General features: G+C 37.2%; 2 protein-coding genes across 7 annotated transcripts; both read right to left on the bottom strand.

The window, feature by feature from the left end:
* Nucleotides 1-191: 191 nt before the first annotated feature.
* LOC125215743 (soluble inorganic pyrophosphatase 3-like) lies at nucleotides 192-9,169 on the bottom strand. Of its 6 annotated transcripts, XM_089069359.1 has the most exons (15): nucleotides 8,919-9,169; nucleotides 8,738-8,763; nucleotides 8,241-8,423; nucleotides 8,028-8,139; nucleotides 7,716-7,777; nucleotides 6,137-6,346; nucleotides 4,917-5,924; nucleotides 2,454-2,526; nucleotides 2,332-2,360; nucleotides 2,000-2,065; nucleotides 1,556-1,663; nucleotides 1,235-1,300; nucleotides 1,021-1,141; nucleotides 865-946; nucleotides 192-492 (listed from the first exon to the last, which is right to left on the bottom strand). In XM_089069359.1, the coding sequence occupies exons 3-15, from the start codon at nucleotides 8,277-8,279 to the stop codon at nucleotides 450-452; spliced, it is 2,019 nt and encodes a 672-aa protein (XP_088925485.1). In that variant the 5' UTR covers nucleotides 8,280-8,423; nucleotides 8,738-8,763; nucleotides 8,919-9,169; the 3' UTR covers nucleotides 192-449. The 6 variants fall into 6 exon arrangements, with proteins under 6 accessions (XP_088925485.1, XP_047973231.1, XP_047965493.1 ...); XM_048117274.1 differs by lacking the exons at nucleotides 4,917-5,924; nucleotides 6,137-6,346; nucleotides 7,716-7,777; ... (2 more) ...; nucleotides 8,738-8,763; nucleotides 8,919-9,169 and adding an exon at nucleotides 2,653-2,695 and having other exon boundaries at nucleotides 2,454-2,576; XM_048109536.2 differs by lacking the exons at nucleotides 192-492; nucleotides 865-946; nucleotides 1,021-1,141; ... (3 more) ...; nucleotides 2,332-2,360; nucleotides 2,454-2,526 and adding an exon at nucleotides 3,813-4,419 and having other exon boundaries at nucleotides 4,491-5,924; nucleotides 8,567-8,763; nucleotides 8,919-9,163.
* A 2,677-nt stretch (nucleotides 9,170-11,846) lies between these two features.
* LOC125216052 (Late embryogenesis abundant (LEA) hydroxyproline-rich glycoprotein family) lies at nucleotides 11,847-12,874 on the bottom strand. Its single transcript, XM_048117660.2, has one exon. The coding sequence runs from the start codon at nucleotides 12,808-12,810 to the stop codon at nucleotides 12,136-12,138; it is 675 nt and encodes a 224-aa protein (XP_047973617.1). The 5' UTR covers nucleotides 12,811-12,874; the 3' UTR covers nucleotides 11,847-12,135.
* Between the last annotated feature and the right edge of the window lie 7,085 nt (nucleotides 12,875-19,959).

The raw sequence follows: 19,959 nt of genomic DNA, 5'->3' as shown, positions 1-19,959 counted from the left end.
TCAATATTTAGTGCATCAAAATAAATCCATATTTTTTATAATAAGATATACACAAACTATTGTCGTGCATCCTAATAAATCAATATTTTTTATAACAAGATATGTTCAAAATCGTGTTTGCAGAGTGCAAGTTTGATGCCCATTTTTGCAAGAGTGCGGGTTTGATGGTCCAAACGTATTGTCAACATGTATTTCGTCAAATTCCTTATTAATACCATATATTGATCTATGGAACTCGGTAAATACAACCAGTTCAAAATACAAACTATATATTGCCTGGCAAAACTCAGATTCTATACAGAAGAAATCAATAAACTTACAACTATACCCCAAACTTAATAATGAAAAAAATATGGGCGAATTTTATTTAATTATAATACTAAGTAGCACTCATTTATTAAGTCGTAATCAGCTTCATCTCCTCCCAAAAACTGTTGACTTTTGATGCCTCATTTCTTCAGGGTTAGCAAAATATATTCAGCATATAGATCACTGCACACAACATATCAATAACAAGAGTTACAAGAACTATGTTCCATTTTTTGCCAAAAAATAAAAGCTATGATTTTCTGCATAAAATTGTAGCTGTGCATGATTTTTTGAAATGTCAAAAATGGTAAATTATCGAAAAAAAGCATAAAGTTTGGTCAAATTTTAGGTTTCGACTCAACCTAAAAAATCAACCTTTGATTTAATTTTTTTGAAGCTATATAATTTTATTTTTTTTTAAATTACATTCTGATATGACATTCGTGAAATTATACGTGGACGCCACATCTAGTGAGCATATGCTCACACATAAAACAACATCCAGCAATCACGAGATAGAACGGAATTCAACCGATTTTCATGCTTTTGACTCACATGGATTGTTGAATAGTTTCAAGCGCAGCGGCCGGAGGCAAGAAGTCGTTCACGGCCACCTCTTTATTTTCATTCTTTTTATCTGAACACATACATTTAATTAGAGTGATTACATAGCAATTGAAATTAAACGTGACAAATAATTAAAATAATTACAATCTTCGAAAAATCGTCGAATTTCCATGAGTCGATGAGGAGCGAGCTGTTTGATGTCAGTGTAGTGTCTGTATTCTGGATCATCAGCGCATACTGCTATCAGCTTATCATCTTTCTCCCCCTGTTTTTTTGTCGTTTTGTCCGTTTAGTTAATTAATCGATGTGATTATAATTATTCTTTTATATTTAATTAGAATGGATGCACCGTGCATACCTGGTCGACCATTGGCATCAACCCGATAGGCCTGCACCTCAGCATGCTGCCCGGACAGACGGGCTCCTGTTTATGACATGGATTTTAATAAAAACATTAGGTGTGGTGAGTAAAATAAGGTGTCACCTCAAACCTAATATTGATAATAATTATTTTACGAGTTTGAATGTAAAGATAAATAGGCTGATATAGTGAAAGTAATAGTACTGAGTATAGTTTATAAATGAGAATCGACTAATTTTAAGGAAGTATCAAAATTGGCAAAAAAATACTATTTTTAAGAAACAGAGAAAGAGAAAGAAACATTCATAATGTAGGGACCTGCATGAGAACCAAAACGTCGATGGGGTCATTGTCTTCGCATAGTGTGCGTGGGATGAAACCATAGTTGTGGGGATATACCACTGACGAGTACAGAATACGATCAACCTGAAAAAGGTTTAAAACAACAATAAGAAGAAAGAGTACTTTTTTTTAAAATTTTACTAAAAATGATAAATTAACTATATTATAATTCCTCAATTATTTATATTATCTTCACTTATTGATTCCAATGATGATGGATATAATCGTTATAAGAAAAATCATACTTTCATGTTTTACTATATCACTAGTAAATGAATTGATTTTTATTTGATTGAAATCATAGCAAGGATGTTATAGTCGAATAACATCACTAGTGAATTATATTTTTGATGAAATCAATTACTATAAATTAGTGAATTGTATCTTTGATGGAAGCAATGGTTATATCAAGCAACCAACCTTTATGAGGCCAGTTTTCTTGTCAAGTTCATATTTGACTTTACTTCCTTTTGTTATCTCCACAACCTGTCCAACCACATACTCTTTAATAGTATCAAAACTAAGTTAATCAAATATATTGATCCAACGATAAAATTGTAATTTCACAACAAAAGTTAAAAAATTTCATAAAACAACATCATTTCGCGTTTTCTTCTTAAAAATAAAAAACATGCACACTAGTAGGAAAATTATAATTTCACATGGCTTTTTCTGTCGACCATAAGGGAAAATTAGGCCCTCATGACATAAATATGTCGTTGTATTAAGGGACACGTGGCTCGAAGACCTACGCAATTGAGAATATGAGGTGCTTCAGCTCCTGCAGTGAAACAAAAACATGGTGTGATCTAATTAAATAATTTAATTAACATAATTAAGGTGTCAAATATAAAATTGAGATTAATGAATTTACCAACTTCAATGTCATGCCAAAGATGTGCAATGACTGATCTCTTGGACAAGGATGACAAGATTCTCTTGTTCAGCTTTGGAGATTCAGACTTTGATCCTTCTGGTGCACTCATTTTGAATCAATCTGCAAAAAGAAAAGATGAATTAATATTTTGATCTCTTGCATTGATCTGCTTTGAATCAAGAAAATGCATTACTACTTTTTTGTTAGTAGATTGAAACTGCCCAAGAATGTTAATGGCAATTACTGAAACGTGTTAGCATAATATATATAGTTAGTACGGTAACACATGTAAATCGATCCATGTAAAAAGGTAGTACTATAATTAAATTAGTGTATAACTATGAAATATGTATAATTAAGACACTTGGTGATCCATACATATCGGTATTCAGTTTGATTTGTCGATAATAGAGTTGGAAATGTTGTAAGAACTGAGGTCAAAAGTTGTAATATACTAGTACTAATTAATTTGTTTTTTTTGGTTGATTAATTAATAGATTTAGGAAGCTAGGTAGGAAAAATTGTTACACAATGAAATGGTTTGTAAATAAGTAGTGACCAACTAAGCGGGCATCTATTGATATGGTCCGGTCCGGTCCGGTTCAATTTGGGACAACATGTGGATCGAATCGGGCGACATGATATATGAAGGAGGCTATCCAGCTACGGGCTACCTCCGGCCACGTAGCCCTTGGTGATATGCAGTGGCGGAATTAGAGGGGTAGGAGGGGCTTCGACCACGAATAGGGGCTAATTTTCCCTTTATAGTTGGCCGAAAATGCCATGGCCAAGCATAAGAAGTAGAGTTAAACCATGCCTTTTTTGTTTTTTAAACTTCGAATTATAATTTTACTACTTATTAAAGTAAAAAATCTTTCTTCGGTTAGTGCAAAAATGATTGCACCCAATGGTTCGACCCCAAAATTAAGTTTTGGATCCGCCATTAGTGCAAAACGATCTGCCACGTGTGATATGCATCAGCTCCCTCGCAACATACACCATCCCGAACATGTCTACAGAGCAAACACCACTCCACGAGGTCCATGACCATCTGAATCTGCTCAGGCCCGGACGACTGCAACTCGTGGTAGTAGATGCTTCCACGTTGGTGTAAACAAAGAACTGAAACCAACATGTATAAATTTCACACACCACTCTTCATATCACCAATTAGTTCTAGGTTATACAACCTTATGGATTTCTATCAATCATATACTTATGTTTAATAATTACTACATTGAATTTTCTTTTCATTCCTCCATTATACTGTGCACAAAAAACATTTATACCATTACATAATAAATGAGGATTACACTATTCTTGCAAGTAAACACAGAAAATTGTTAAGAAGCAAAGTAGAAAAGTGTGACTGAGGAATATATATGTCCATCAAAGGAAGTTATTTGAATTACATTTGCTTAGTCTCCTAGACACAACAACAACTACACCAAATGTACCGATACGACGTAGTTCTTTCAATCAATACATTAAACTCGACACATAACACAGAACGAAGCGAAAAAAAAAATGCAATACCAAAGACGGCGCAGCAGCTTTACACGTATAATCCTCAACATCAAGTAGAAGCCTCTCCTTCCACGCGCAATCTCTTGGGGCATTTCTCTTCATCATGGCCGTTTCCCGACACACCACACTCTTTCGCCTCCACTGAACACCTCTTGTAAGGTTTGAATCCAGTTCTGCGCGCTGATAGCTTACACTGTCCCAGTCCAGTGTACAGGCCTTCTTTTTCCTTGTTCTCGCCAATCACAGATGCGCCATCTTCCTCGCCTTTCTTCTGGGAAAAGGAACCCCAAGCCGTACCATTTAGGTCTAACTGGAGTCCCTTTTCGGCTTTCTCATTTTCTCTGAGGCAGTTGATGTTGCCCTTATTCGCGTGAGGTGGTGAAAAGCTCTGGGGCAGTACTTGTCTGGAGAAGAGTTTTTGGAACGCCAGCCGGCCCTGCATTGACGGAAAATAAAGGTAAGAATGCTGGCATGCTATGTTTTCAAAAGGACAGAATGCTTTATTACCTCATCCGATACTTCCTTCCAGGAGTCACTGACGTTAATTGTGCTTCTACAACGTCGATTAAATGGATCACCAAAAGGATTCATTGCAGCTTCTATATCATCCTGCTTCTCTTGTTCCTCTGTCTGTTTTTCCTCTTCCCCTTCTGCATGCTTTTCCGTAGGATCAGCTTCTACTTCACTGCTGGAGGGAGTGTTCGATCCACATGAAGAACGGTCTGCTGGCTTTTTACTCTTGGACTTGTCTACATCTTTCAGCTCACCCGTAGCCTCGACCTTTTCTGTTCCAGAAGCGGCTAAGCCAACATTCAGTTTCACACCTTCATTTTCTTCAGAATCTGATGATGATAATGTTGGCAACTTTGAAACTGGTTGCGTTTTGTGAAGAGCCTCGGAGCATTCTGGTTCGAGTTGTTGACCACCTAAGGCAGGATCAGGACTGCTCTCTCTTTTTTCACTGTTTACAGCTTGATCTTGGCTGCAAGCCATTGGAGCTGCCGATGCTGATGCAGGAGAAGACGTAAAGCCAGGATGATACGGAGCACATAAAGGAAGTAGGCCATGAGCTGCCCACCATGCAGTTGCCGCTGCTGTGGTGGCTGCAGCAAGTGCAGCCAAACTAGGAGTCGAAGTTACAGGCCTTGTTTGAAACGCCGCAGCTGAGGCTGTAGATGGTTTAACTGAAGCTTCTGGATTCAAAGAAGGCCACGAAGTTGCTGCAAAGGTAGCTGCAGCATAGACTAAAGGATTTTGTGATAGAGCAGATACAATAAGACTGGAAAATGTGGTTGATAAATGCAGAAACGACTGGTAATCATCTTGACTTTGGATAGGAGCGAAGACTGGATGATAACTGGGGAATGACTGGTGAACCGAAGATTTTGATGCACTATCATAATGCTCAGAAATACCAGAAGCAGCTGGATTCGTGAAATGATTTTGAGGAGCAGGGACCCCACCCATCTGACAAAATGCAGAATCAGCATACGATGTATCCTGGGAGATATCGAATGCCCTCATTCCTAAGCTCCCATCCAGAATGTGCACAGGGACATGGCGAGGATAATTTTGTGTGGCCGGGGCATCAGCAGTTCCCACTGTATCATCATTTTCAGACTGCTTCAGTTCATCATTTGAAATCTTAAACGCGAGTTTATCCTGAAGAGGCTGGTCATTAACAGACTTCTCAATCTGAAATCCTTTGGCTTCGGTAGTGACCTGGGATGCAGCTGTTTCATCCTGATCCATTGCTTCTCCCGAAAGTGGGATATATTGCCTAAAAGTACATGAGTTTTTAGGAGCATCAGATACAGATGCGATTTTGTTTGCTGAAGATGGAAATTCACAGGGAGCTGTCTTGAGAGTGAAAGCCTCAAAGCAATCATCCTTGTCATAGTATTCTTTACTGTTTCCAATTTTCTCATCGTCGGAAGGTTTCTGGTTGAACATACCGTGACATGGGAAAAAAAAGAACATGTTTATTCCAAGTGAACTAATAAACAAAAAACTAAACTGAAGATCAGAGTACTTTCTTGCCAAGACAAGGTATATAAAACAAGACTGTAAACAAATACAACTATAGCAGGAAAATTGTAATCATTATTCATATAATGAAATTTAGCTCTGCTAACATAAAGAAAAGCTTATACCTCAAGTTCCACGGTTACTTTACTCTGACATGAGGAAGAAACTGGGTTTGATATTTTCCCATCATTCACCCCCACTTGGGAAGCAGAAGTTCCTGCACTTGTCTTCCGAGGATAAGGATTATTCGGTTTTCTTTTAGGCCGTGGTGGAGGGATTTTGATGTCAAGAGATTTCCCAATTGGAACTCCTTTAACAATGGCCTCCTTTTCCAACTGGATTACAGAAAATAAATTAAGCATCACAACACAGGTGGAACAAAATTATCCAAGGTACAAAAAGTAGCATACGATAAGCTAACAATCAACTAAGTATTTAAGAAGTATATGCCACAATATCAATGAGAAATACACCATCCTGAATGCACCTTTTGACAACCTAAAAGATGTCAGAATATCCAATTCAGTATCGTAGTAGATACCCACTGGTGCTTGGCCTCTTCATAACAGCAAACCACAAATTCGAGCATTATATATAAGATAAAATCATTTGTACTTCCTGCTCTTAGTGAGCTAAAGTAAATACATAATGCATTATGGGCCTCAAATATAAACTCGTCAAAGAATATTCACAGCCAAAAAAAGGGCTGGCTCAACCTAACCGAGCCAGCCTAAACCCATTTCATGCTGGATTTGTCTGACAATAAACCCTCATTTTCTCTGTATATACAGGCCAGCCTTGGGGTTCGGCAGGATTGTGACATCCTTACAAGCAATCAACTATTTTTTTTTTCTTCATATTTCATCATTTCCATCATTTAGTTTAGATACATTTCCTCCTTATGGGTCTTCCTATATTGAAAATCACTTTTTGATGATGAAAAACATTTTGGGCTATATTTGTCACAAGTATTATTGGACTTGAATAATGTATTGATGATTTGTTTGGCTAAAGCCGTAACGAAGTCATATTATCATGTCCAACCAGTGTCCAGTGTATATATAATTTTTTTAAAGTAGTTTGAGGAACTGAAGAAGTAAGTGTTTTTCCTCAATTATCCTTCTTGACTCCTCATATCCTCTACTTCTTCAACCTTAGAAGCTTGCACTCGCTTTATTTGGTCCAATATAAATGTCGTTGGGGGGGTCATAAACAGAAATAGTTTTAAAAAATTTCACTTAATGAAAAAACTCTTTTTTGTCCACAAGCTTGCCCCTTATACGTAATTCATATATTGAATGTAACTTTTCCTGAGCTCAAGATGAAAACAAGCAAGAAAATGGCTCATTGGAAGCTAGAAGCATCAGTAGTAAAATTTTGTGATGTTTCCTACACAGAATCAAAGAACAAGGACACTATTTAAATGATACTCCTTATACACTTAAACAAAAAAATCTCATATAAATTTAAGCCCAAAATTCATGTAAACTGTTCCTCCAGAAGCAGAATTCAAATAATGTTACTCCCTAGGAATCACAAGATAATATCACAGGCACACTGTCAATTGTGCAAGTCTTAATAAGAAAATAACATGTAACATATGAAAAAGTTCCAGTCACCTAATTTCAAGCATGAGATCTAATCCTAGCAAGGGCAATTTCATATATCACAAACAAGATAGAAAAAGAAGGCAATAGAATTGACCTTTGTAAAAAACTTCTGTGCATGACTTCTTATCTGCACAGCAGTCTTGGTTCCTATATGTTCTGTGCCAACACCAGATACAAAACAGAAAGAAAAGCAGGGACAACTCCATAATCAAAAGAAAGTACAACCAAGAAACATAAATCTCATAAAAGGAATAATCACAAATACATCTTAATAACAAGTACAAATAACGATGTGCACATGATACACAAGGAAGCATATAATCAACCTGATCCAATTTCCAGGCATAGATTTAGTTAGGTTCCGGTCACAGATAAAAAAAACACAAACAAGCAATATAATAGAGACCTTCTATTCGCTGCCAAGCACGCCCATAGAGCTTGAGAGCTTCTAGAAACCTATTATGCTCCTCTTCAGTCCATCGCTCGCGCTGCTTAGTAATTGTGTAAGGTTTCCTTGTCTGCAACGAAGAACAAATACTAACGGTTCTAGAAAACACATGTGACAACCAACTAGGTAGCCGTTTACAATTCCATTGAAATATAACGAGTTAAACAAGACCTTAACGATAACGTCGTCACCCGATGAATAAGGGTCCATCTTAACACGAAACCAAGATAGGTTTCATATAAAGACGGTGTTTTCGTCCATCACTTCCAGTTACAGTGCCAAACAACTTGGCCGTGGTGGTGGTGGTGGTGGTGGTGGTGTTATTGTACAGGATTTGATAAAGTAACACTAGTACTGCAAAAGAAAACAGCTTGTAACAGAAACACTTGCACCAAATACACTCAAACGAAACCTTCCTCTGTTTCCAATCATCAACTCTTCCTAAGCATTACTTTTTCTCTCAATTCAAATACTCAGAATTGGAATTAAACATATACCTAACAAAACTAAACAAGCTTTGGATTCAATTCAACTAAGCCGGTACTCAGAGAAGCAGGATTATAAGCGGAAACACAGATAGCGAAATAGAGCAAGGAAAGAGAAACGCATCTCCGAATCCGAAATACAGTAAAACAAGCAGTAGGTAACTCCTTATCCAGAAACCTCACCAAAACGAACCGCATGTTGCCTTAGCCTTCGCATCCACCAAAAAACAGAAACGGTTCAACGATTCAATCAGTAGGCACGAGTATACTCGGAGACTCAGTGAGTCATCAATCAACATTGGCAGCACAGCAAATCAATCGAATAGAAAACAAAAATTGAGCTAATTGCGAGCTCGAGAAGTACCTTCGGAGATAGCCATGGCGTCACAGCAGCTCAGAGCCTCCGATCTCCATCCGATCGTGCATGAAGGGACCGAAATCTCCACCGACGCCGTGCCCGAGCTCGATAAGGCGATTCGAAAAGGCAATTAAGCGCTGCAACCTGCTAATTAACGAGAGCAGCTCCAATGGAGGAAAGCGAGTGGGGAAGAAAGGGGAAAGCAGAGAGAGAAAGAGAGAGAGGGAGAGAGAAAATTGTGTGGTTTTGTTTTTTATTTTTGACGGGAGGAAAATTGTGAGCCACGAGAAAATACAGAGTAGATTTAATTAATAAAAAAAGAAATAAATTGGGGGTTTTATTTGAGGCTGGAAGAGAACCAACAGTGGAGTTAGGGCAGGAGAGGGTGCCAGGTGGCGAAAAGTTAGTGGGTGATGAGTCTCCTCCTGAAGTCCCTGGGCCCACCTTGCGCTTTTATTTGTTTTCTTTTTATTAGAATATGCAGAGAAAGAGAGAGAGCCACAAACTCGCGGTCGAGCGCTGAGTCGCCCGACTCGACTCGTCTGCCGAGACAGAGGTGGGACCCCTCGCGCCTACGTGGCTATCCTTTTCCTTATCTAGAAGTGTCTACACAAGGCGTTAGTAATTTTGCAATAAATAGGAGTAACATTTTTTCATCATTCATTTTATTCACAAAAAGATTACTTCCACACTCCTTTTTATTTCAAGGAGGGTGTGAATTTTATTCATAAAAAAAATAAAATTGTGAGTAAGGTGTTGTTTGTGATAGTAATTCTAATGTAAACAATACCTAATTTAATCTGATATTCTACGTCCATAATCTACTTCATATTTGATAGGTTGTTGATGTCAACCGACGAGAACCTAACATCTTTTTATCAATAAATTAACTACTCTTTCTGTCCATTATTAGGACCCCAATCTTCTATTTTAGTCTGTCCGCTATTAGGAATCTCGGTACATTTTTATTATAAATGGTATGTACACATCATTTTCCATTAACTTATTCAACCCACATCATTTTCCACATAAAATAGACTAGTTTTACCATTTTGGGGTGTCCACCAAAATTAGACTAAGTCTAAAAATGAAAAGTTTTTAACCAATACTAACCCTACACATCATTCTAAATGCGGACCCCACAATCCAATAGAACTCATTTCACTACCTGTTCCTTCCATGTCTCTTACTTTTTCATATCTCTCTTACTTTAGAGTGACTCCAATAGGTTATAGGAGCGCCGCGGTGGGGTGGGGTGGACGACTGCGAGCCGCATTTGCGGCTAGAGAGAGTAAGACGAAGGAGATGGCCAGTGATGAAATTATTTATTTAATTCCTTTTAGATCTTGTATTTCTCTATTAGGCGGTGATGGGCCAATTCAAGAATTTTGCGCCCTAATTTCCCAAATCTAGATTAGGGTGTTTTTGGCAATACAATTTTAATGTGGGGGTACATTTGGAATATCAATTATATTTTCATATGATACATAATTGAACCAAACAATCAATATAAGATTAACAAGGTTCACATATATGCTAGTACCAAACATTATTTCGTGGGGAAATTTCTAACCACGAAACCTTGGTCCTTGAAAATACCACTAACAACCAAACCTTGTTAATTACTAAAATTGAAACAAACGTGGCCTACTACTACTACTACTTTATAAAGAGTGAGATTTAAAGAGGTTTACAGTCAATTCATCGGATTATAAAAATAGTTAATTTATGTGTATATATTGGAATTAACCACAATCGCTCAAACTCTCAAATCAACTATTCCACCATGATTATTTGTTTTCAGTTTAATTGCAATGTTTTAAAAAAATCGATGTGTCTTCTAAACGTCAATTCTTTATTTTACAATTTATTCGAATTTGTGCTAAAAAATTTTACTGCTACCAATCAATGAATCAATCCATGTGTTCTATTTCAAAGTGGACAATGGGCACAACAATCAAGGAAAATTCAGAAATGGGCCTAGGCCCAATATATACACTGGAATCAATATGGACTCAGGCCCAATATTTACCAATTAAATTTGATGGTGTTGGCACATCAAATTTAACAAGAAGTAAATTTCATCAACCCATATTGTAACTCAAATTAACAAAACATTATGATGTGAGAGGTGAGTGCACTACATTTTTCAGGTTCTATAAATAGGTTTTCATAGAGAATATGTTCATCTTTTAATTTGCATCTATTGCCAAGAAAGTGCAAATGGTGTTAAATAAACCTCAAGAAAGTAATTAATCACTAGTAGATTATGATTCGATTGATGTTAGTGGAGAATATAAGGATGATAAAGGAAGCCAAGCTTCTAAAACAATACACTACTATAGCTTGTAGTTTGGAAAGAATCAATTCTCATGCATTACCAACTCCCTAAGCAATAATCTTTTTCTTTATGGATTCTTATTTTCGAAAAGACACCTCCGCCTACCAAAATTTAATGATACACCTATCTATTTCCACATTTGAAATTTGAATGATATATATACTATCAAGAAAAACATTGAGTTTCTTTCTTTGTAGCCGGAATTCGAAGAGGAAGAGTTTTGTAAGGGATGGTGTTTGATTCTATGAATGATACGTCGTTGAGGTATTCAAATGTGAATTGTTCGTATCCAGAAAGTGAAAATATGGGGACATCTACTCCTATACACCCACTAGTTTTAGATTGAATTTCACTTAGATCATCACATATAGTATTCTGATCTGCTTAGTTTGTCCTTCACATCTTATGTAACCTTTAATAAATGATATACTCATACTCCCTCTGTCTCACTTTAAGACTCCTATTTTGTCATTTTCGCCCGTCCCATTTAGAATTTACTATATTTGGACATAAAATTTAACCGATGAAATTTACACTCAAATATCATTACTTTCATGAAAATAAAACAAACAAAATCCTAAACACACAAAAAGTAATAAAGATCCCACTTTTCACTACTTCACTTCAATTACTACATACTTCGGCAACCACTAACTCACTTCAATTATTACATACTCAAAAAATTTCTTAAAACTCGTGCCCTAACTAAATTGCACTCCTAAACTGAGACAGAATGAGTATATATCTGTCCCGTAAAAATGAGAGAGTACTTAGCCCCGTAAAATCTAACATTCGAGATAGTAACGACATTTTGTTCGATTAATTATTACACTTGTGATAATTAAAAATACAAAAAAAAAACATTACAAAAATGGAAATCAATCAAAGGTAGACTTTGCACGGCGGCGATCCAAGAAGAGTGAGTTTTCCGACGAAGCCATTCTTCAAACTGATGAGCAAGTCACAAGCGATGGAAACCCCGCGGCGCCGGCTCCGGAGCGCCCCGGCCTTGTACCTCATCTTCCCGGCCATCACGAGCCTCAGCTCGACCACCCCGTACGCCTCGTCCATCGCCAGCGCGTTCGCCAGCTCCGCCTCCACCGGCACGGCGGCGCCGCCCAGCAGCGGCGACAGCGCCACCGTGCTGCGGGGCTCCTGCAGGAGCGGCGGCAGCGAGGCGGCGGGGGTGATGGCGCGGCCGCGGTAGGAGACGTAGGCGGAGAGGGGGTCGTAGAGGATGGCGGCGCGGCGGCTGGGGTTGGTGGCGGCGACGGTGAACTGGGCGGTGGCGGTGACGAAGGGCGGGGAGGAGGTGTTGAGCTGGTAGGCGGCGGCGCTGAGGACGCGGAACTTGGGGCGGTGGGGGCGGTAGATGAGGTAGAGGGCGAGGGCGGCGGAGCCCAGGAGGAGGAGGAGGATGGCGGCAGCGGCGCAGAGGGCGCGGCGGGGGTCTTTCGGGGGGTAGGGCGGTTGTTTTTGCTTGTGGTGGGGCTTTTCGTCGGCCATTTTGGCGGTGGGGTGGCCGTGGGGTGGTGGTGGTGGTGATTCCTCGGCCATGGTTTCAAGAGAGGGAGGGAGAAGTAGGAGATGTTTTAGTGAGACAAAGTGGAATGTATGTTGTCAAATTTGTTAAATATATGTGTGTGTATACACAAGAATATAATTGTGTAGTGTAGTATACTACACATATTTACGTAGTGTATTGTGGATCAATGATCGTTAATACGATGTGGTGGCTCGAATTCCTGATTTATTGATTAGAGGGAGAGCATTTTATCAACTCAATTGTGTTTCATCTATTGGACATTATTTATCATCATATATATTCAAGACTACATAATTGAATATAAGTAAAGCAAGATCTTTGAACAACATGTATTTCACGTAAACCATAAACTTAATAGGATCGAGATATACCTTGGCGATCCATAGCGGAAGCGATTGAGGAAGGAGGAGACGATTTCCTCGGACTTTCTTTGGCGTAGTGGCGCAACTCCAACTCCAAGGATTTGTTTCTCTCTCTTTCCCTCGTTTATGTGTTCTCTTGATGTGTGTGATTTGATGGGATCCCACACTTATATTTATAGGCAGAGAGAGGACAAACCCTAATTATCAAACCCTAAAAGCCCTTTCCATCAAAGAGGCTATATAATAATATAATAATAACGTTTCTTTTGCATTAATATCGCTAACTAATTTGATCCATAAATATATCATTCCTTAATCAAATCGTAATGACTAATTGACCAAATTAATTTGAATCAATTTCTTTAAAGTAGCCGCAAATTAAAGTATATATTCTCATTTTATTGGCTACACATAAATGGCAGCCAAATCATTATATATATACTCATATATTCTTTTAGCGCTAATTGACTGAAATATATTTTGCCAATTAACAAAGAAATCGTCTCATTCATAATATGATATTCCAATAACTAATTAATTAGGGAAAATGTGTCATATACCAAATTTATGTATTATATTAAAAATCCAACTCTATTTAAGATTCTATCACATGTCACATATGTGAGACATAAAACTTACATTCTCCCACTTGGCGAACATGTGGGACACAAAATTTTCGATTCTCCCACTTGTCACACGTGACAGAGCCACATTAAAATAGATATAATAAACATAAGGCGCGCATAATATTGGACATTATAAATACTTTCATCATTGGTAAACATAAGTATTATATTAGAGAGACTACTAATGCGGGTCATGGCGGACGTATATCATTCAATCGATACAGTTCCTTCCATGTACCACATCACCAATATCCACTCTAATATAATCTATAAGTGACACCGAGTCCGTAATTGTCTTATTTCAAGACCTCCTGCATTAATACTAAAAACGTACATATGCATATCAAATAATAAGTATATGCAGGAAAAGTAGAAACAACTTTATTGAATTCAAAATATCTATAACTTAAGTGTCTGAACCAACATGGAAACATAAAGATTAGACATTTCCATACCCAAGACCCATTCTGTTAACTTGTTCCATAAATGTCTTAGGCGGTAATGCCTTAGTCAATGGATCGGCAACCATAAGCTGTGTGCTTATATGTTCTATAGATATTCTTTGTTCCCGAACTTCATCTTTGACGACAAGAAACTTTAATTCCATGTGTTTAGCTCCTTTTGAATACTTGTCATTCTTAGAGAAAAACACGGCTGCACTATTATCACAATACAATTTCAAGGGCTTGGATATTGAGGAGACAACACCAAGTCCTGAAATAAAATTTCGCAACCACGTAGTTTGAATAGATGCTTCAAAGCAAGCTATAAATTCAGCTTCCATGGTAGACGTCGAAATAGAACTCTGCTTGGCACTCTTCCATGATATGGCTCCTCCAGCCATAAGAAAAATGTAACCAAAGGTTGATTTTCTAGAGTCGACACATCCAGCATAATCTGAATCGGAATATCCAATCACTTCTAATTGATCAGATTTCCTAAATGTGAGCATAAAATCTTTTGTCCCCTTTAAGTATCTCATTGTCTTCTTTGCAGCTCTCCAATGTTCAACACCAGGGTTACTTTGGTAACGGCCTAGCATTCCAACTGCAAAGCTGATGTCTGGTCTAGTACAGACTTGAGCATACATCAAACTTCCCACAATAGATGCATAAGGAATATTTTCCATCTCTTTACGTTCCAATTCATTTTTTGGACATTGATCCAAACTGAATTTGTCACCTTTATGAATTGGAACAACACTTGGGGAACATGCACTCATCCCATATCTCTCTAAAATTCGATCTATGTAGTTTTTCTGAGACAATCCTAACACTCCACGTGATCGATCTCGTGATATTTCTATTCCAATCACGTAGGATGCCTCACCCATATCTTTCATGTCGAAATTTTTAGAGAGATAATTCTTAGTGTCATGTAGTAATCCAAGATCACTACTAGCAAGCAATATATCATCAACATAAAGAACCAAAAATATGAACTTACTCCCACTAACCTTGAGGTATATACACCGATCAACAGTGTTTTCTTTAAAACCAAAAGCAGTAATAGTGTCATGGAATTTAAAATACCATTGTCGAGAAGCCTGTTTCAGTCCATAAATTGATTTCTTAAGTTTGCAGACTAAATGTTCATTCCCTTTCTTAATGAAGCCTTCAGGTTGTTCCATGTAGACTTCTTCTTCCAAATCACCATTCAGAAAAGCAGTTTTCACATCCATTTGATGTAGTTCCAAGTCGAAATGGGCTACAAGTGCCAAAATAATTCTAAGTGAGTCCTTCTTTGATACAGGAGAGAAGGTCTCTTTATAATCTACACCATCTTTCTGAGTGTAACCTTTGGCAACAAGTCTGGCTTTAAATCGTTAGATTAAACCGTTCATGTCGAATTTGGTCTTGAAGACCCATTTACACCCGATGCACTTGTGTCCATCAGGCAATGCGACAAGGTCCCAGACTTCATTAAAATCCATAGATTTCAACTCTTCTATCATGGCATCAACCCATTTATTAGAATTATTACTCTTAATGGCTAGTGAATATGAAATTGGATCGTTGCGTATCCCTATATCACATTCAGATTCTTGGAGATATACCAAATAGTCATCAGAAATTGCCGATTTTCGTTCTCGTTGAGAACGCCTTAGTGGCACTTCTGGAGGTGGTTCTTCCACATCTATTTCAATGACTTCGGCATCATTATTAAGTGGTTGGTCATTCAAGTGTTCAATATTGTTAGGTTGTTCAACAATATTTGGTACACTTGATTCTTGAGGAATTAAGGGAAGAGGGAATTCTGCCCTTATTTCACTAATGACCGCATTACGAGTGTCAGAACTCCCACTGATCTCACCATTCTCGAAGAATCTTGCATTTCCAGTTTCAACAATTCTCATGCTATGATTAGGACAATAAAACCTATACCCTTTGGATTTTTCCGGGTAACCAATAAAGTAACCGCTGACTGTTCTGAAATCCAATTTCTTTTCTTGCGGGGAGTATACTCTAGCCTCCGCTGGACAGCCCCAAACATGAAGGTGCTGTAAACTAGGTTTCCTACCTGTCCAAAGTTCAAAGGGAGTCTTTGGCACAGCCTTACTAGGAACCCGGTTTAATACATACATAGCGGTTCTTAGAGCATACATCCACAACGATATGGGCAAGGTAGAATTGCTCAACATACTTCTAACCATTTCCATGAGAGTTCGGTTACGTCTTTCAGCAACACCATTCTGCTGAGGCGTACCAGGCATTGTGTATTGCGCACAAATGCCATGCTTTTCTAAGTATTTGGCAAACGGTCCAGGTAATTGACCCATTTCAGTGGTACGACCATAAAATTCACCACCCCTATCAGATCGAACAATTTTCACCTTTCTATTTAATTGCCTTTCAACCTCAGTCACAAAATGTTCAAGTGTTTCTGCTGCCTGAGATTTTTCATGCAATAAATAAATATATCCATAACGCGAATAATCGTCAATAAAGGTGATAAAATACTTTTCTCCACCAAAAGTTGGGACATCAAAAGGTCCACAAATATCTGTATGTATAATTTCAAGGAGCTCAGTGCTTCTTGTGGCATTTTTCTTATTGTGTTTGGTTTGTTTTCCTTTAATACAATCCACACAAACAGTAAAGTCTGTAAAGTCTAAATTCGAAAGAATATTATCCTTTACAAGCCTCTTAATTCTTTCACTGGAAATGTGTCCCAGTCTTTTATGCCATAAGAATGATGAATTTTTATTCATCGCACTATGTTTGGTTTCGTCATTATTTTGCAGGGCCATACACGCTTCTGAATTATTAAGAAATAATTGGTATAAACCATCAACAATAAAACCAGAAGCAATAATATTGGAATTCTTAAATAAAGTAAAACAATTATTCCCAAACTCAAAATTAAACCCATCATAATCAAGTTTCGAAACAGAAATTAAATTTCTAGAAAGAGTCGGAACATAAAGGGTGTGATACAAGTCCAAATGAAAACCATTATCTAAAATTAATCGGTATGTCCCAATAGCTTCGACTGGAGCCTTATTCCGATTTCCCATAAGCAAGAAGTTCTCATTTGGTCTTGTGGTTTGGGTCATAAGGAATCCCTGCAAGGAATTCGAAACATGAACATTAGCACCAGAATCAATCCACCAAGTATTAGATGGAACAACGATCATATTTGATTCAAAAAAGCTTGTGAATCCTAAGAATTCACCTTTCTTTGCGAACCACTGACGGCGTCTGTCGCAGTCCTTCTGAAAATGTCCATCCTTTCCACAGAAGCGGCACTTGTCATTATTGCCCTTCTTCTTAAGCTTGGTTTGAGAGTTCACATTCCTTTTGGGAGGTGCACGTTTCTTGCCTTTGTCCGGCATATTCCCAACTTTCTTAGATGCTCCTTCAGTTGCAATGTGAGCATGAGATGCACTCATTCCATGCTCCTTCAGCCTTTGCTCCTCTTGGACCAACATATTTCCCAATTCATTTAGAGTCCACTTATCCTTTATAGTGTTATAGTGAATTTGGAATGGCCCATACTGAGGAGGCAAGGAAGTTAGAATGAATTGGACAAGGAAACCCTCATCCACCGGTAATCCTAACTTTCCCAGCTTGGAAGCAATGCTGTTCATGTCCATCACATGCTCGTACATGGTCCGAGAACCATCATATCGCATGCTCATAAGATCCTTCATAAGTTTTCCTGCAAGAGACTTGTCTGCAGTTTTGAAGCGATCTTCAACATTCTGCAAATATTCCTTTGCAACATTAGTCGCTGGGAGGCTTGCCTTAATATTATCGGCAACAGACATTCTGATGAACTGCAAACTTAGCCTGTTAGATTTTTCCCAAGCATTATGGGCAGTGATCTCAGCCGAACTACTTTCATCAGAAAGATCAGTTGGCTTATCATTCAACAATGCTAGGTCTAAGTCCATCACTCCCAGGGTGAACTCAAGTTTCTCTTTCCATTCAGAGAAGTTGGTTCCATTAAGTTGGGGAACGTTTGAAGTAAACAAACTAGTAGAAAATTATGCTGCAATTATAGGGAAAATTAAGAACATGAGTGCTCACATAAAGCTTTGAATAATAACACAAACATTAATTTGAAAATCCATATAATTATGAAAAACTCCTTTGGGCAGTTTTGCATACAATAATAAACATCATGCTTTCAATATTCACTAATTCAGTAATTGAGTAATAAATAAATTAACGTTACCTTTGGGTAATCACCAATTTAAAATTACCACCATTAGTGTTCATTACATCACAAAAACACTATTTCCTTTGGGAATCTAGAATCGTTATGACAAACAAACATGAATATGCATTATAGCCACAACAAGCATAATGAATAATTGATTAAATAGATTTTCATATAAATATTTGATTATAAACTCTTCTTATTTTACCTCACTTTGGTGATTGCAAAATAAATATAATATAATCAAATTTTATGGCAATAATAACAATCATTCTTATACACAACATATGCGAATATATATCAAATATAATCACATAAAAAGAACAACCATTAATTAATAAAGTAATTATCCAGTACAATTCACAAACAAATTATGCGCACAAAATTAAATAACCTAAATTATCAATTCAATCATCCCACTGCCTTGAATTCACAAAGTCGTGCAGGAACAATAATCAATACATAAAAGTTTAACCAGTCATTTGCATATATTGAATTCACAAATACATAATACACAATTGAAACAACTGTATTTGAAATCACAATCCATTAAAATGCCGAAAGCGATTTACCGAAACCAAATATACAAGAATACATAATTCTCAATTAAGCATATGAATTCATTAAAGTCACGTAATACATGAATTGGATTCAGAATTCATACTATGCCAACATATTAAAATCACCGATTCATTCATAGCAATTTATTAAAATAAATTCACAAATATGATTTTCAATCATACGAAAATACATGAGTTCTTAACCATGCTCTGATACCACATATTGGACATTATTTATCATCATATATATTCAAGACTACATAATTGAATATAAGTAAAGCAAGATCTTTGAACAACATGTATTTCACGTAAACCATAAACTTAATAGGATCGAGATATACCTTGGCGATCCATAGCGGAAGCGATTGAGGAAGGAGGAGACGATTTCCTCGGACTTTCTTTGGCGTAGTGGCGCAACTCCAACTCCAAGGATTTGTTTCTCTCTCTTTCCCTCGTTTATGTGTTCTCTTGATGTGTGTGATTTGATGGGATCCCACACTTATATTTATAGGCAGAGAGAGGACAAACCCTAATTATCAAACCCTAAAAGCCCTTTCCATCAAAGAGGCTATATAATAATATAATAATAACGTTTCTTTTGCATTAATATCGCTAACTAATTTGATCCATAAATATATCATTCCTTAATCAAATCGTAATGACTAATTGACCAAATTAATTTGAATCAATTTCTTTAAAGTAGCCGCAAATTAAAGTATATATTCTCATTTTATTGGCTACACATAAATGGCAGCCAAATCATTATATATATACTCATATATTCTTTTAGCGCTAATTGACTGAAATATATTTTGCCAATTAACAAAGAAATCGTCTCATTCATAATATGATATTCCAATAACTAATTAATTAGGGAAAATGTGTCATATACCAAATTTATGTATTATATTAAAAATCCAACTCTATTTAAGATTCTATCACATGTC

The sequence above is a fragment of the Salvia hispanica genome, chromosome 3 (genome assembly GCF_029641045.1).
Source record: "Salvia hispanica isolate PSC_SH4W2 chromosome 3, Shi_PSC_v1, whole genome shotgun sequence".
Lineage (NCBI taxonomy): Eukaryota > Viridiplantae > Streptophyta > Magnoliopsida > Lamiales > Lamiaceae > Salvia > Salvia hispanica.
This window is presented reverse-complemented; position numbering and strand designations above follow the sequence as displayed.